This window comes from Cryptotermes secundus, unplaced genomic scaffold, assembly GCF_002891405.2.
Source record: "Cryptotermes secundus unplaced genomic scaffold, Csec_1.0 scaffold737, whole genome shotgun sequence".
Taxonomy (NCBI): domain Eukaryota; kingdom Metazoa; phylum Arthropoda; class Insecta; order Blattodea; family Kalotermitidae; genus Cryptotermes; species Cryptotermes secundus.
This window is the reverse complement of record NW_019727105.1, coordinates 315,315-334,592: the sequence shown is the minus strand read 5'-3', so window position 1 is coordinate 334,592 and position 19,278 is coordinate 315,315. Positions and strand designations below refer to the sequence as shown.

At 43.3% G+C, this 19,278-nt stretch overlaps 1 protein-coding gene across 6 annotated transcripts in view; it reads right to left on the bottom strand.

The window, feature by feature from the left end:
- LOC111864481 (disco-interacting protein 2) overlaps positions 1–19,278 on the bottom strand; it is a 624,392-nt gene that overhangs the window by 307,452 nt on the left and 297,662 nt on the right. For 5 of the 6 annotated variants that reach the window (XM_023851752.2, XM_023851750.2, XM_033751448.1 and 2 more), the window contains exon 1: positions 3,319–5,924. The exons of the other annotated variant lie outside the window; for it this stretch is intronic. In XM_023851752.2, coding sequence (XP_023707520.1) covers positions 3,319–5,044 — 1,726 coding nt within the window. In that variant the 5' untranslated portion in view covers positions 5,045–5,924. Of the gene's footprint in view, positions 1–3,318; positions 5,925–19,278 lie in introns of those variants that run through there. 6 annotated transcript variants of the gene reach the window in all.

Sequence of the window (19,278 nt, the reverse complement as noted above, 5' to 3'; positions counted from 1 at the left end):
GTTACCAGGAAGTGCTCACGACTGCCAACAAAATTTCCAAAGAGGGGTCGAGGAAAATCATAAAATATGTAGCGACAGCAACGGCCGAACGGTTAGCACTCCTGCATCATATTCAGGAGGTCCCGAATTGAAATTCTGACCCAGATGCTGTATGAACTTCATCGTAGGCCGCGCCATAGCTCAAGCAGTTAGTCGCTGGCTTCCCACCGTGGCGGCTCGGGTTCGATCCCAGGGTCTGGTCAAGTGGGATTTGTGATGAACAAAATGGCGTTTGGACAGGTTTTCTCAGAGTACTTCGGTTTCCCCTGCCAATCTTCATTCCACCAGTTGCTCCACAATCACCCTCGCCTATTATCTGGGGCTCGTACAATAGGCCAGAAGTGGCCGCACTACAAGGCTCTTAGTCCCACCCCGCTAGCAAGAAAAAAAAACTTCATCGTAATTTTCCTGTCCTTCTAGGCAAATGCAGGTTGCCTAAAACAGGCCTAGACCGTCTCCTTCCACGTGAGATCCTAACAGTAACGCTGCACAAACAAGGTAACTGGAAAGTCTTCGCTAAATAAACTAAGAATTACAAAATATACATTATATTTGGATTCAATGTATTGGCTTCATGACTGTAGTGACAGCTCTTTCTAGACCCCTTAGTTATGCTGAAGGCCACGTTTCTGTTCCTATTGTGAGGTGTGACGTTTGTAATGTAAAGAACGTCAGTAGTCAACTGTACAAGTGAACATAATTAGTCTTTTAAGAGATTCCAAAGTTTAAGGGCATTGCGTCAAGAGGAAACAGCTGCCTTCCAACAATCTTGACATAAAACTGCAATTTATGTAACTTTCACCGAGGAGAAGAAACTCCCCACGATGAAAACAAAGGACTCTTGTACTGTTATAGTAAGAAGAGGGGCGGCAAGAACTAATGGCAATTTGCGTGGCGCATTATGTCATTCATGACCAATCTTCCACATTTTACAACCAAAATGAAATTAACACAGCTAACAATAGTCGTGAAATATGGTTACCTGCTGGCGGTTTCATACCCAAGTTCAAGGATCAGAGTTATTGTTGTAAAGTTAAGAGCTGCTCAGTGAGTTAGCATCTTTTATGTACCCGAAAGTTCATTATTGTTTTCACAAGTGGCAGCCACTAATTCCCATCCGGAGCCAGATGAATCCAGTCAGCCCCTTCCCGCGTTTCCTTAGGGTTCACTTTAATATTACCCTCCCACTTCCCGGTTTCCCAATCACAATTTTGTATTTATTTCTCACCCCTCCATGTGCAATACATGCCCTGTCCAATTCATCCACACCTATTTTATCACATTTGTAATATATGGTAAGATGTACAAACTATAAAGCATCGCATCACGCAAATTTTCTAAGCCTCTTATTTGTTCCTTCCTCCTAAACGTGAGGTAAATATGTCCCTGTGCTTAACGCATTAAGCACTACGCCATGAAGGCTTATGGGGGAGTGGACGTGTAAATCCGAATTTTCTAGACCTCGGCACTAGCTAAAGGTGAGTGGTTAGCTTCATGCTCCTGCCGCCTTACCCCCGGGGAAAAGCCCCCGGTAACCGTAGGATAGGAGGTTGGGGTGGAACCCAGAGCCGGTCTAGAAGACTTCGAGAAAATTCTTGACGCTACCGGGACTCGAATTTCGACCCCTCAGTCGTCCAGCCCGCAGCCAGTCGCTATACCGACTACGCTACTCCGACTCATTTTTTCCTTCCTCCTAGTTCCAAATATTCTCCCTCAGCATCCTGCATCGGCAAACTATGATGTTCTCCTATTGTCAGAGACTAAGTTTCACACATGAAAGACGTCAGAAAGAAATGCCGTTTCGCATACTGGCTGGCGCCGGTCACGGTAGCCGAGAGGTCTAAGGCATGCACTGTCTTCGCTCGCTCGGAAGCCGGAATCGTGGGTTCGAATCCCACTCAGGGCATGGATGTTTGTGTGCGTTTTTCTGTGTCTGTGTACAGGTAGAGGCCTTGCGATGAGCTGATCACTCGCCAAAGGAGTCCTACCGAATGTGTAAGATCTAGTAAACCGAAGTGAAACGGAGAGTTTCATGGAGGTAGGACTAGGCCCAAATTGGGGCTGTAGCGCGACAGGGGAAAAAAAAATACTGGCTGGCAGTGTTACAGAAACTAAATATTGCAATGCACGAAAGACATGACAGACGTACGAACACAATGTTCTGACATCCTGAAATAATTTCGATTGGTGTTGCGTTTGAATGCTTAAAAAGAGTATTACAGAGGACTGCATCATGGCTTTCCGAAGTAAGAGGCCTATTCCACTGAGTTATTGCAACAAAATACCATTTAAATTCTAGCAGCATGTTTGATTAAGGGAAGCGTCTCATTTAACAGGTATTAATCAATCGAAGTCCTCTGATCAGTACTGCACATTGACTGAACTGTAATTACTTAACAGTCCGTTAAATTGTAAAAGGTAAAGTTATTCCTGTGCATAATTAACCACTAGGTCATGACGTGTTGGGGAGTGGACGTATAGCTCCACATTATTCACCTCGGCAATAAATGAAGGTGAGTGATCAGCTTCACGCATCTGCCGCTTCAACCCCCGGGGAAAGAGACCCCGGTACCCATCGGAACAAGGCTGGATGAGCCCCAGAGCCGATACGGACGCTGTGGAGTAGAAAAAAAAATCTTTTGCCTCCCAGGAACCGAACCCCAGCATTCCAGCCGGTAGCCCATCGACATACCGACTAAGCTATCCTGAATCCTCCATTACGGGGTAAGCTGTTTTAAATAAAATATCAGCAAATTCTCCCCTTAAACATATTCGTGTGACTAAGTAGCGATATTAATTTTGAAAACGATAAAACTAGACCAAAACAAATGCAAAAAACTTCATTTTAGGAACAAAATTGAGTGACAACACGTACTGAGGTTCACTCATAGGCCTGAGTTGCTTCTTTGGGAAACAGTGTGATACACATTAGTCTAATAAATCAATTCAAATGACGAATGGCATGGTGATATCGCAAATTACTGACACTATAAACAGAAACACATTTTCAATTTATTACCATTTTATGTATTTGTGACGCACTTTTCATTGTTTTCTGTGTAAAATTCATCGAGTGCAACGATTGCAGTCCTATAACAATCAATCTGATTTCATGCAGATAGCGATGGGAAATTATAAGATGAACAGATAAAAACATTGAGATACGGGGGGATGGCTGAAGTTACAATTAGTACGCCTCTGTTAACGGGTATATTATAAATGTGGTTGAAGTAGAAAGCACACACAATGAGACAAAGAGCAAATCAATTATGTACTCACAACTTGTCTTCCTCGCGAGTTTCCTACTGCGCCTCAGTGTGGACGGCGCACGGTGGATGCTAGGCTTAGCCAGATACTTTATATTTTTACGTGTAGATTTCTTCCTGCGTACTGGACGACGCCGAGGCACAGGCGAGACGCCCAAAGGCACGTAAGTCTCACTCTCAGTTTCATTATCACTGTCCGGTGGTAAGGCAATAGCCAGTTCCTCTTCCGTAAAACGATCGTCTAAATTCAACTTCGGCTCCACTTCTTCCCGTTCATTGAAATCTCCGGATATACACTCGTATAAACCCTCGTCTTCATCTTCATCCTCGTAGAAATTCACAGGCGCTACTGTCGAGTCTCGGGGAGAACAGTAGTCACGAATTTCCTGCACTTCGTATCGTCGGTGCTGTTGAGGTTTCTTCAAACTAGCCGTAGACTTCCTTTTCTCAGGTGGCACAAATATCATAGGGTCCAGCTTCAAAGACTTGAGTGATCGAGGCGGACGACTCACCACGACCTGGTACATGTCGGAACGAGTTGTCCCACCGTGATACTTCTTCCGATTTCGTCCCGAGCTTCGTCCTCCGGGTTTCTTTTTCCGGCTACTGCTCCGTCGAACCGATCCCCTGCGAGTTTCAGACGCTTTGGCGGCACCGCTGGTCCTCTTAAAATATCCGTCCCTGCTAACACTTGGCTTTGGTTTCACAGTCTTTTTCTTGCGGAAGAAGCCTCCACCACCATTGCCTACGCCTACTGTCGGTGAACTGAAGTCTGTCAGCTTCGGTATGGAAATCGAAAATGAGAAGCCAGAATCCTTACTGGAACAGATGGGATCGGCGGAGTCTCGGGAAGAGAGCGTCTTACTCGTTGAATTGGTCTGCGTGGACGAGGAGAGAGTTCTACTAATAAGGGATGTATTAGGTACTATAAAGGCTGTGGGAGACATTGGTCGGGCTGGAAAATTATGGAAACGACGACTGCAGAGCATGTGGTCTTCTCGGCGTTCCTTTAGAGCGCTGTCTAATGAATGATGAGCTCTTCTACCGTTACCACTCACATCTACACCACCTGAACATGAAGGATAGGGGAGCCGTGGCAGCTCCAGGCTACGCGGCGCCATGGCTAGGGGAGCGTCCATCCAAATACGACCTAAACTTACACTGAGCGCCGAGTCTGCCCTACTACCTCCATAATCCTCTCCTTTAGGATCCAACACTAACGACGACGGAGGTGGCGACGGCCTAAATCTTCTCCGGGTAAATATGGGAGATCTTTCAAACCTAAGAATTTCTACTGACGAAGAGTCTGTACAAACACTGTTCTTTTTCCGCGGAGGTGGAGTAGGCGGTCTCCCGTCCTGGGGCGAAATCATTCTATTGCAGGCCTTGCTGCTATTGCTGTTACTGCAAGTCTCGATAGCTGGACAGTTCTCTGCCTTCATACCGCGGATCCACTGATTGTAGCCAATCACCAGGGACTCGGGTCCATCGTCCAAGACAGTAGAATTCACCACCAAAGGTTGCTTCGTCGAATTCGATTCGGGCTGGTTCACCACAATTTTACTGGCCTGCGTAGCCTGCTGAAGATGCTTGGTCTTGCCCCCTCTATCCAAGTAGTTCCTTTTGATGGAGATCCTCCTGAAAGAATCACTTCGTTTGAAGGACGACTCTGCACGGTCTTTCTTCTTCCGCCCTCCGCCCATGAGCCGCCGTATATTTTCGAACGTTATTGGCTTCATGACTGGATATCCTTGATAGCCTATTTTCCTAGAGACTATCTAGAACGTCATTCTAAGGTTTCCAAATTCCCCCACTTTCGTCACAACACTAACTGATATAAGGTAGGGCCTAGCCACATCTTGGGGTATTTCTCAGACATATACATCATCAATAAGAAACACGGAGAGTGAAAAACACACAGCTCCAAGATGCTGCAGTAAGGGCGATGGCAGGAAGGGTGAATATCCTTGGAAGCCCGCATCTTGAGGCCATTACCATCTAATGCTGGGGCGACAGTGGAACCCTCGGGCGGTCACTTGCATCGCTGTCTCAGCCGGCTAAGTCAACCAGACCGGCAGCAGCCAACTTTAACACAACGTGTGACGACAGTACGAGTAAATCGACACATTTCTTCTGCCAACAAACTTCAAAATAATTTAACTCACTTCCACTGCGAATTACGGTCGACACAATCATTATCATTACTATCATTACGACCTACAAATTATATACACTCAGTACCACTTGTGTGTATGATGGCACATCTGGAGATACATTTAATTATGAACTCGTTACTCTGCCTCAAAATAGCATAACTTGAACTACGTCGCACGAGTTGAATGCTACTTATACGAACACAAATCAACTGTCGCTATTCTTGAAGGGTAGCTCCCATCCACTCCACACATCACCTTTCACATCACAATGTAATAGCGTTGCCTCTCCTACAACTCAAAGGTAACTGTTTTATATTTCTGACAACTAAGCAGCTGTAAACTCCGTAGACAGCAGTTCAACTTAGAACCTGCTGCAGAAAATCTGGACAGCTTGAGCAAGCTGGTGAAAGCTGTGTTCGCTCTAACCAGCACTGCCTGACTACCTGTCGCCTGCACTCGGACAAGCCAGCCAACAGTCGACTGAACCAAGCCAGCAACCTTCATGCAGCTAAAACTTCACTAGAGTCGTCCTCACCTGCCTAATCAGTGAAGGTTAAAACCACTCTTGCTTTCATCAGTCAAAACGTCAAATTCTACTTCATGGGAAACTTTCGATAAAACTTTATTTAAATTTGGCGCTTGCATGTGGTATTTGTTTCAACCAACCTTCCTTCATTACGGAAATGTAGGCTTACGAACTTACCGCTCTGTCGGCGTGCGTGCGAGCGCGCGCTTGTGTAAGTGCGTGGACGTGTAAACTAACCGATCTTCATAAGTCTCGAATGAATGTCATGCACTGGAGGATCTCAAACACCTTACTTCTTTAATTTCCTACGAGTAATAATAATATGCTGGGTGTACAAACCTGTGGGATGTGTCATTATTGCTATTTAATCCAGAGTCCCATATTAATGTGTGGTAACACATCTTCGAAAAATACACAACTTCTACTAAAGCACCTTTCACTAGAGAACGTAAAACAATTGCGGCTGTATTAAAAGTAGATTTAGCTTTAAGTTCAATGGCGACAACTAATGAATAACCGGAACGTGTAAAATTCTATCTCAAGATGAACAAAAATTTATCAAAATTCTGTACGAATACTATGTATAATCAACAAATGAAAACGCGACGATGGTACGAAAATTATATGTTAGTCCGACAACCTTAACGCTAACATAATCTGCACTAAAGAAAAATGTCTTCCTCAAAGAAAATAAGACTTGCCGCTATAATTTGAAAGTAAACAAAATCTCTACTAAAGATTAAGTTCTTCCCTCACAGAAAATATTAATTATTGCTGCTGCTACTACTATACTCCTACTACTACTACTACTACTACTATCACCACCACCACCACCACCACCAACTACCATAACAATTTTAAAAATATTTGGAATTCAAGCACCAACAATTCTGACTCAACTGGGATTCGAGTGTATGATCTGCGCTCAAGTCCACAACGCTAATCCATCAGCTAAACTGCATTTTATTGTTGGATTACGAACTTAAATTACCTAAATATGATATCAAAATATAAGATTTGTTGATTTGAGGACTGGGAGGTAGGAAAATGGACTTCATGAGATCTTAATTGTCAGTCCTCGTTAGTGAACTGTTTTAGTGCATTATAAATGCTACCATTTTAAACTGTTAAATTCCACTTTATTTAATGTATTAGTTAAGACTGCTTCGATTCATAGCGTCGAATGATTAGTAAACAATGAACACCAGCCCAACTGCTCACCAGGAACAGGCCTTGTGAACACTTCGATGAGTGACCGCTCCAAAACATCAGCTGCCGAGCGGGATTTGTTAAGTATTCCTAGGCCCTTAAAAGAGCCGTCTGCACAACATTCCCGGTCCACATTCCTGAGTGACACAAACGGGGGCACCAATCCCAGCTCCATCTTCCCCTTCCCCAATCCTTTTCAAAACAAGACGTATATACACTTCGACCCTGAAGATGGAGGCAGGATGCAAGACCTAAACGTTGGTAACATCGACCACATCCACACAGTGTAGCAACCCAAGAACACAGTTAACATGAAATATATTCATCGCGAGGGTATCCCTCGGATATACAGAAGTATGCATGTGCGTCCACAAAACTGTGATCTCTGTTACTCCAATGACTAGACCCGGAACCAGTGTAAGGAATTTCACAACTTAAAATTCGTTTTAGCTACATCAAGTCTCGAAACAGAACTAGGCAGTTCAGAATGACGCCTTGCCAAGCAGGCAGGGGCCGAGAAGAGTCCGACCAAACGATCTTCCACAAGGTCATCACAGGCCGAGCCTTGCTGCTGCCCACAATTACATTACAAGCAAGCTAGCAAGCAAGCTAGCATCTTTCCTTCGTCTTCTAAGCTACAGCACAGCATCCCAAAGCCGGGCGGCCAATGCCAAGGGATCAAAGCACTCCTTCTGATTAGCTCCACTCAGGGGCGTGCAACCAAACTGTGAATGTTAATTGAACATTCCTACCCTCTTTCTTCAGGTGGGGGGTGCACCAACGAAGTTTATACACGAATGATAATAATAAGTATATTGCTTACATATCTCTTGCAGTCTTGCAGTAGTGACACGTTGCCATTGTTTCGTACCTTAGCCAAATTGATCCCTCTCTCACATTTTTAAAGGAAAATTTGAAGCGAAGAGATCAATACGAACAGCTACGCGTAAATAACAAGACAATAATAAAACTAAGCAACTGACATGAAATGAACGGTCACGGTAGCCGAGCGGTCTAAGGCATGCACCGTCTTCGCTCGCTCGGAAGCCGGGATCGTGGGTTCGAATCCCACTCAGGGCATGGATGTTTGTGTGCGTTTTTCTGTGTTTGTGTACAGGTAGAGGCCTTGCGACGAGCTGATCACTCGCCCAAGGAGTCCTACCGAATGTGTAAGATCTAGTAAACCGAAGTGAAACGGAGAGTTTCATGGAGGTAGGCCTAGGCCCAAATTGGGGCTGTAGCTCCACAGAAAAAAAAACTGACATGAAATACTGAAAGCCAAATATTCCGAACATCTATATTTTATACAACTTCCATGGCAGTTTGGTTCTTATATCTGACGATTCTTTCGCTTTTGCTTCCGTTGCAGGACGTCGAACAATGCTCTGGAGAGAACGTGAAGGAGAACGTCCCTAACCTATTTCAAGGTAGTGTCCTAACATCTGCATGTAGAAACTAACGAAAGATCACGAAAAACCTCGGTCAGTATACGTAATCTCAGGCCATGAACTGAACGTGCAACTTCCCAAATACGTACAGCTAACAATTCATCCGAGAGTTTCAGTTCCGGTAAGAGCCATTTAACGTCTCTAACGTTTAAAATTGCGAACAGCCGTAAGCATCTGATACAAGATCACATAAGCAACAAGTGGGGTTACGTATCTTTAATCTTGATCTTAGAAGAGCAGGGCAGGTCACCATGACATCTTTACGGGTGTATGAAGGTATACATGCTACTTCGTAACTCGAACCAGAAACCAGAATCCAGCAAACTCGCTGTAAAGAAGGATTTATTCTCCTCTCAAAAACCTAGTAATCCTGTAAAAAATTTTACTGTAAACTGACTAAAATCAATTAAATTTGAATTCAACTGTTCACCAATAACCATTAAGATATACTGCAATACGAACCCCCAAACTGCAAAGAATCTATTTTACGGAAAGAAACGAAATTAACTGTAAATATTAAATTCAATAAGCTTACATTATTTAGAGGCGACACGAAGGCGAACACTTCTTCTAGAACAGAACACGGCCACATTGGCATTACAGGCATGCATATTCTGTTTCTACTGCGTAGCGGATTTAATGAAGCTATATCAGTTGCAAAGGCTACTCAGCACGGAATACGGAGAGATAACTGTCATGCACCGAGACCTTCAAAAGATCTGAAAGGAACCCACAGAGGTTTATTTCTATATACTACCACGAAGCTGGCCTTGAAGGCCTGACATCGCAGATGGCCATTTCGAGAATCAAACTGAGTACTATTTGAATGCAAATCATACCCGCTACTGTTCTTCAGAACTCCTTAGGTTCTCTCTCTTACTGCGTACTCGTGATTTTTTTCTTGAGGTACAGGGTCGGGATATTCTGAATATTTCTCCCATTTTCCTCAACTTCTGTATGTCTGGTGCCCTAAAGTAGTCCATAGAGGCTTCCTTTATGCTGTATAATCAGAATTAAGTCGTCAAATAAATTAGTTTCATACATTAACTTGCTACCAGGAAGATACAGAAGTAGGCGGGAAGATAATATTAAAACTAATCTTACAGAAATAGAATGGGGTGGTATGGACTGGATTGATCTGCTCAGGATAGGGTCCAGTGGACGGCTCTTATGAACATGGCAATGAACCTTCGGGTTCCATAAAATATTGGTGAATTCTTGAGTAAATGGTGGCTTCTCAAGAAGGACTCATCCCTAATGAATTAGAGATTCTCTTCTTGTGGGAAGCTCAATGTTGCAGTCAAGTAACAAGATGCACTGCACGCCACTGACGCGAAGGCATACCACACCCGAACGGCATCCACAGGACGACGACAATGATCGGGAGATGATGTCCTTTACCCTGCGAGCAGATCGCAAGGCATACCTCAAACACTGCAAGCTGCTACATGAACGTGGGCAGTACAGCAGTTTCACAGTTTTTATTATCGTCTCGTCCCACACACAGATTGAGGACAGGCATTCAACTCTTTTCCGTTCCATCAGAGCAGCTGCGCCTGTCGGTAAAAACAGAATCATTTCCTGAAAACTGATATTAAAGGAAAGGAGGCGCTCTTATCTTCGTTAATGACACTTTCTAACAAAGTTTTATTATTATTATTATTATTATTATTATTATTATTATTATTATGCTTCTNTGGAGCAATTGGTGGAATGAAGATTGGCAGGGGAAACCGAAGTACTCGGAGAAAACCTGCCCCAGTGCTACGTTGTCCACTACAAATCCCACTTGACCAGGCGCGAGATCGAACCCGGGCCGCCGTGGTGGGAAGCTAGCGACTAACCGCTTGAGCAAGGGGTGGCCATTCATTAACTTAGTCTTAATTCTTGTTATAGCGAATTAAATTAAATGCGAAACCCTTTATGCCATAAGGAGTTTTCTGGGAAGCAACGCCGTGAGATCCACCGAAACTCTTCACAGTCAACGATGTGAGAACCTCAAATACAACCCTTGAATGGTAATTTGGTGTGGAAAGCCACACATATGTCTTCGATCGCCGAAATACTGCGATAGTACATTCTAATTCCACTCGGGGCATGGATATGTCAGCATTTCGCTTTCTTTGTGTTGTCCTGTGTAGAACTTGCGGTGGGACTATCTACCGTACAAAGGCAGCGCCATAGCTCAAGCGGTTAGTCGTTGGCTTCTCACCGCGGCGGCCCTGGTTCGAACCCGGGTCTGGTCAAGTGGGATTTGTAGTGGACAACGTAGCGCTGGGGCAGGTTTTCTCCGAGTACTTCGGTTTCCCCTGCCAATCTTCATTCCACCAATTGCTCCACAATCACCCTCATCTATCGTCTAAGCTGGTATAATAGGCCAGAAGTGGCCGCAGTAAAAGGGACTTATTTCCACCCCACTAGCAATAAAAAAAATCTCCCATACAAGGAGCTCTACCAACTGTCTATAAGATTTATGTTCTCAAAATTAATTCCGAATTTGAACAAGCCAGAGGGACTAATATATAGTATTTGTGTAACACGGCAGAAATATTTTACGCAACTTTCGATACTGACATTTTTCTTACGATCGAAAAACAACAGGGTCACCTCGATGTTTGCCACTTTATGATGTTCTCAGTAGCTAGACTGCACAGCATTAAATTACATAATGACAGATTAGTGACGAATCTGATAGGATTTGGGAGGAAGCCGTCGTGACCTAACCGAGGTACCATCCCGATATTTGCCTGGAGAGACTCACAAAACCCAAGGAAAGTTTCATTTAGGATAGTCGAGGTCCCGGTCGAGATTGGAACCGAGCATTTCGTGAATATGAGCCAAGAGAGTTACAGCTACGCCAAACCGTTCGGTCTGATTTCAAAATATCACACAGAAAAGGGTTAAGGTGGTTATATGGACTCCCGTGTGGAAAAGACATACTCCTAAGAACTTACAAATATATGCGGGTTTAGAATTGCGTAAAGTAAAACTCAAGTAAGCGTCAGTCTCACGGTGCTACACATTCGAAAGATCACTCTAACTACAGCAAACATACAGTTTCTTAGTCTTCCTTAACCGTTGCTATGTAGCGGCTTTCAACGGCAGACGTTTTTCTTCCTCTGGGTTTCTGAATTGTCCCCGACCTCAGCTACAAGCTTCTAACAGCAACGGCTCAAGAAGACTGAACCGCAGCAGTCCTCTAACTCACAACTCTGTCACCTACCAACCAACTAATCCAACTCAACTGACTCAACACAATGACTCACTCAACTCAAACAGCTCAATGACTGACTGACTCTCTAACTGTCCTGCTTATATCATCTCGGAACGGGCCGCAAAGAAAACACCGTTCTTAACTGTCGTAGTTCAATTGTTGCAGTGTAAGCATGTTCGCGAATCCGTTACTCAGTAACAGATGTTGTAAATTTATCTCGCGGTCGTTGCTCAGCAACACGTCTACATGCCATAGTACCATGCCACAGATAGATTTCTCCAAGTATTTCGGTTTCCCCTGCGAATTCTGTTTCCACCAACTTCTCCACGTCCACCATCATCATACTCATCCAGGGTAGGTACAACATATCCAAACTCAAACAGTCACCCCGTCCCAAGAACAAACAAAAAAACAGAAATGAAACTAATGTACGTATTCCCAGTAGGGGACCACATCACAGTAGAGAATTTAGTGCTAATTCGTTTTATACGTTTCACAAATACGGCGTTACAATACCAACACATGGCATGCGACCCCTCGCACTCCATTCCTGTCGTTCCAGAATTTCAAGCCCTTTTGGCACGAAATTTCTACTATCAAATACTTCGCTGTTCTCAGTTCAGATAAGCAAACATTATTCTACTCCGTGCAAACCGTAAATAACCGGTTAATTCCCTAGAAAATAAATATGGGCTTTGTAATTATGGGATAAAACCAACCATGTACACAGGCTCGTTACAGCAACAAGACACAACATACATACTCATACAAACGACACAAATGGCACAGATCTTAAAAGAATGTGCCTAAATACGTAATTAAGAAACACAAAGGTAGGTCCAGAGAGCTGGCATCCATATCCCCCGGCTGTTTAGGAACCATACGGTTTCGGCCACCACAAGCACAAACGCTATTCCTCTACTGCACATTTTCACAACCTACGTTTCTAACTTATAATGAGGACCTTCATAACTTGTACTCTTCTCCAAGTATAATTAGAGTGATCAAGTCAAGGAGGATGAGGTGGGCAGGGCATGTAGCACGAATGGGGGAGAACAGGAATGCATATAGAACATTGGTGGGAAAGCCAGAAGGAAAGAGACCACTGGGATGACCAAGACGTAAGTGGGTGAACAACATTAAAATGGATCTTCGAGAGATAGGATGGGATGGTATGGATTGGATTGATCTGGGTCAGGATAGGGACCAGTGGAGGGCTCTTGTGAACACGGTAATGAACCTTCGGGTTCAATAAAATGCTGGGAAATTCTTGAGTAGCTGCAGAATTGGCTGCTCCTCAAGAAGGGCTCAGCACCATGAGTGAGTAAGTACGTTCCTAACTTAACGCTCCATCTAAGGCCAGATTTGCATGTCATGTCTTTCCACCTAAAATTTTATAATCAGGCCTACCCCTGACGAACACCTTATCAAATCCAACAGCTTCCGTGGTTTCCAAATCTACAAACTTATTTCAGTTTGTAGCCGAACGCTTTACTTTCAATTACTGCTCTGCTCAACACTGCCGCACTTAATCTTTCCTCAACAAAACTAGTTTCCAGTTTTAAACTAACTTCATGGAACGGAGCTCTTCTTCAGAAACCGCCAACTGTGCAGCTACTCAAGAACATCCCACGATTTTTTTGGAACCCCAAGGTTCATTACCGTGTTCACAACAACCTTCCACGGGTTCCGATCCTGAGGCAGATCGATCCAGTCCATACCATCCCATTCTATCTCTCTAAGATTCATTTTAATATTGTTCATCCACCTACGTCTTGGTCTTCCTAGTGGTCTCTTTCCTTCTGACTTTCCCGCCAATATCCTATACGCATCTCCCTTCGCCCATTCGTGCTACATGTCATTCCCATCTCATCCTCCTTGACTTGATTATTAGCTTCAAGTTTAACCGCGCCAACTCCATCGCATATGCTTGCCAGCAACAAATTGTGATGACTGTCATCGTGAGCTCCTGAAAGAGGTCGGAGGCACAACTGCGTACAAATAGATGCACATCATTTCGAGCTTATAATAAGATGTTAGCCCGAAATCTTGTGAGATGAGATGCAAGTGTTGAGGATGGCAATCAGAAGCAGCGGACTGGAACGCTGCTTGGATGAGACAATACCTCTTCATAAAACCTAATGGCACAGAAAGTGAGTCCGCTGAAGCGTCGGGCAAAAAGGAAGTGTTTCCACTGCACGGCAATCAGCCATAGAAATGGGGACATCCGCAAGTACGAGAGTGCGAAATATGCTTCGGCGATGGAACTGACTGGCATGCAGGCATACAGCAAGTCATAAATCCGGCTGAGGCTCTACTCAGGTATACCCGAACGCATTACGCCCAGACCACTTGCTCCGTAAACGCACGCAAAAAACTGAAAATGTCCACTGGTAGGAGAAATTAATACCAAAAGCTTTCAAGACTTTTATTTATTAATGGGCTACATAAAGACGCTGTCAGTAGCTCAGACTATAGAGCGTCGAATAAGGTGATAAATAGATTATGTATCGGTGATGTATCAACTACAATGGTTATTTAGCGTCAAAAAGGAGATAGGATAATTTGAAAGGATTAGAACGAAGGTGACAGTAGTTCTTTAAACCAGCATCTAGGCATTCGCTTCGAAGGACTGAGGAAAACCACGAAAAACCGCAGTCGCGATAGTCGGTGTACCGGCCAAAGTTCGAACTGGGCACCTCTTATGTCCATGTCAGAAGCGTTCCTGCTTTAGCCACCTCGCTTCAAGGTATCAAATACATATGGTAATTAGAGAACAATTAACTGAGAAAATGAAGGAGGAAACTGATCGTGGCTTGCGAGTAATCTGAGGCACAAGCCCGGCTGGGACGTCCGGAATATTAAGCAGAAGTGCCCTCCACTCAGCCCAAAGCGTTCAACTGCCAGGCTTTTAAGGAAATGTTTCTACTCGTATAACAACAAGAGCCGGTATAAAGCAGAAAATCTGGTTTCAATTCCAGATAATGATAATAATAACAATAAGTATCCATTATCATATAAACGCCAAATAGGTGCTAATTACACTTTTATCTCTTACCGGGTAGTGTGACGTTCGAGAATGGCGACAGGCACTCACTGAACTTACCTGAAAAGAAAGAAAAGTCACTGTATAGACACATTTAAATGTACACTCCATTAAGTCAGAATAATCTGAAAGCCCCTAGCTGTTCGGAGAAGTACTGGTGATGTAAGATTTGAGGTTTTCACTGCGGTGACCACGAAGATTGACGTCTACTTGGATGTGGCACCTTGCAGGTCTTGTGTTAACCGACGTTTCGGAGGAACGTATCGCCTACATATTCAGGGTATAGAAAATCCGCTGTAGACACCTGTTCACGCTGGATCCTCGCTCGCGGATTTTTTATGCCCTGAAAACGGAGGCGAGTCGTTCCTCCGAAACGTCGGTTAACTCAATATCGACACGGCGCCACATCCCAGAAGACGGCATTCTTCATAGTACTGGTGAATTTAATAACACTGAGGATGACTCTGGTTAATATGATGACACTAATTACCAGGGCCCGGATTTTGATGACATGTCATCTTTCTCCTTGCATCCTATGCGATGCTCTTAAATATATAAATCTCGTATATGAGCTGCTGGTTACAGAAATGTAAATTTTAAAGGTAATTATTTGTCATTTTTGGACATTTTTAGGTTTAAGGTAATTTCTTTCATTTTGGGGGTAATTTTTTTCATTTTGGGAGTAATTTTTGGTAAATTTTTGGACTTTTAAGGGTATTTCTTGTCATTTTTGGCCATTTTAGGGATTTTTTCTTCATATGTTTTCTGAAATGTGAATAACGCGGAAGCGAAGTGTTGTTTCTCTTTCTCCTTTAGGTCATTTTTCAGGATTTTTCGGTAATTTTATAGGTCATTTTTTAAATATTTTTAGGTCACCAAAATCCGAGCCCTGCTAATTACGTATTTTGGATACTCGTTGCTGCTGAAACTGCTTTCGGAAGTGAGGCTAACTTTGCTTTAGCGCCATATAAGTTCATGCCTGGACCATTCTCTATTACCAATTGTGGTGAATTGCAAGGCTTGAGACTGGGCTGCTGGCCTGTAAGGGCGTAACGTTCATATCAAATCCATCAGAATGGTCCAGCGGTTATCTCGGCTTAAAACATCTGGACTGACTGACAGCCATAACCTCCACTGTACATGCAGAATAACTGAGGCATGGTGACAACGGTAATGATGGCGGCTATCGTTGTTTTAACAACACGGAACAGAAATGGGTGTCATGAGATAAACAAGACAAACTCGAGAAATACTTTTCACTGGATCAAATATTTGAATGGTTGTGAAACACGGCCTCTTGCTTTCAGGTAACTTCATTAATTGCATCTGCCTGAAAATAACGTGTTAAAAAGGATGACATACTCGTAAGATGGATACTTGGAAAACTGCATTGATAAAAACGTCGTGGTTTGTGTAGGTCACCCAGTACTGTCAGCACAGCGAAATCTGCAAGATTATGATGGGCGAGATGTCACGTGACAGATACAAGAGACACGGATAAGATTAGGTTAGGAAAACAACTTGAAAAACAGCAGTACAAACGACTGAAGAGATGATAAGTGACATTAAGTTGGACCTTAGAAAAACTGGCTGTGACGATGTAAGATGCATGCAACTGACTTCGGAACATGTCATATCGAACTTGATATTGGATCCTCTACCAAAACTGTAATTCCTACCCACATCATCCTAGGGGAAACAACCTTTTTTAAGCCGTAGCCTTCCTCAGAAGATTCTGCAAGATTTGTCATCTGGATTTATCTTTTGATTTCGCAGCAATATTATTTTAGAGACCAAGGTTGTCAGCCGTGCGTACAACCCCCAACCTAGAGGGTGAATAGAAGTAACACCTCTTTTATCTAAAAGCAAACGCCATATTCCTCATTAGGAGAGACAGAATCAGGCTTTCTTCATAAAGATTATAATATATAAACGCGCAATGTAATAGATTACATACGGGTAAGAGGCATTTTAAGGTATGTATGTAACTAAGGAACATCTTTTCAGTCTACCAAAGCTCAGGAAATAATCGCAGCTTGCAACTCACTATTAACATCAGTAATCATAGGTTGTACACGTAAGTAGCCAGTTATGTTGCTTGCAAATTATTTAGTTCCAACATAGGGTATAATTATAATAAGGCAAAATTAAGTAAAAAAAACAGATTATACAATTTAAGAAATATTAAACCAAAATCGGTTTGAGGATATCTATTCATTAATGCAATATGTCACCTACAGACCATTTCGCAAGTTATACTTGTTGCAAACTCCACTCCCCTCCAAACAAATCACCGCAGGAGATGTGGATGTACTCGTAGAGCCACAGTAACGTACATTATTCAACAGATTTTCCCATGCGAATCAGGAAGAATGAGGTGTGGAGCACGTGGCACTATGGGAGATGCAATAAATGCACACAGTTCTGGACGGAAAACATACGGCGATGAGACTAGGAGGTAAAGGTAAAAGGTAAAGTTGCCCCTGTGCTTAACTAATTAAGCACTACGAATGGGGGCGTGGATTTAGACCCACGTTTTCATGACCTCGGCATTAGTTGGAGGTGAATGGTCAGCTTCACGCTCCGGTCCCTTTACCCCTGGGGATACAGTTCCCGGTACCCATTGGATAGGAAACTGGGTGGGTTCCAGAGCCGGTGTGGACGACAGGGGGAAGTGAAAATTCTTGCCTCCATCGGGATTCGAATCCCGGCCCCTTCATCGTCCAGCCCGTTGTCAGTCGCTATACCGCCTACGTTATCCCGTTTCTTTCAACTTTGAAGATAACAATAAAATGATTCTTAAAGAAAAAGGTTGTGAGGATTTAGATCAAATTTACCTGGAGCAGGACGTGAATCAGTGACGGGATCTTGTGAATACGGCATTGAACTCTCGGCTTCGACACTAAAACGGGAAAATTCCGGACTAGCTAGCCAATAGCATCTCAGGAAACATCTGTTCCAAGGAGTTGAATAACAAACTGAAGTCAGGTAACGCTCCAATGTTACGAAACTGGTCGACGTTATATAGACTCGATACTGAACGCGTAGATAAATAAGCCACGAAAAATTAAGAAAGTGGAAGAAACTCAAGAGAGCTGTTCCAAATAAGTCCCAGCCATCGCATTTATTTTTCACTTTAAAATTCTTCGTTTACTAAATAAAGGTTCGTACTCAAAGAGTTCAACGTGAGACCAGACATTTCTGTACAACACCAGGACTGGAGCGGGAAACTTTTGTTACAGCTGCAGCCATGTTCGTAGATAAAATTATATGGCGTGCGATCTAAAAGGGCTGAGAAGGAAATTAAGAGTTGAACGGTTACAAGTAGCATCCCCGAGCCTAGAACCTTTTGGTTATCTTGGAGAATGACAGACAATCTGACCAGCAAATCTGCCTTCAGGGGATATTGAAAACTTTTTTTCCGCACATACGGCAAACGGCGCCTCGAAAAACCTTCGTGTAACAAAAAATAAAACAGAGTCCGCAAGTACATTACAGGGAAAGGCGGTGTTTCTTCATGCGTAGCGCCACCCGCTGTTAGTTTCATTGATATACTCGCCATCAGACAACTGGCAGATGTTCACAAAGACCTGTTATAAACCTGTAAACGGCCTCATTAGCTAACTTCACGGAGCTGGACCCTTCTTAAGAAGCCAAACATTACATTTACAGTGTTCACAAGACCCCGCCACTGGTCCCTGTCCTTAGTCAGATGAATTCAGTCCATATGAACCCATTCTGTTTCTCTGATATCAATTTTAAATATTATCCTCCCACCTAGTCAGGGCTTCCCAATGGTCTCGCTCCTTCTGGAATTCCGGAATAAACACTGCAGGCATTCCTCTTCTTCCCATTCATGCTACACGACCTTCCCATTTCTTCCCCTTTGAAAATTACGGCCTCGGTAAGTGGTCCGAAAAATTAAATATGACGTCATAGGAATATAATATGAATTTCCTCCAAAAGCTTCAATGCAGGGAGACTAACAGGAATTCTAAATTAATGATTCTCAACTCACTGGTTGCATCTGACAAGACTTGATGGTCGGCAGGGCGGAAATTAGATCTGACAAATAATAACTAATTCAGCCATACAAAATCGTCCCTGCAAGGCAAGCTTCTCATTAACGTGTTTCTGCCGACAGAACTATGTTGTTTCATATGATTACAGTAATAAAACAGGCTACGAAGAATTTAAGTTCTCAAGAACCATTAACGACTAACATAATACTAAAATCCATATAACTGTAAAAACCAATATTGGGAAAAGAGTAACTCTGTAAGATTTTAAGTTTCCACGGCAATGATTATGAAAAATGCCATCTTCTGGGATGTGGTGCCGTGTAGATCTTGTTTCAGAGGAACTTATTGCCTC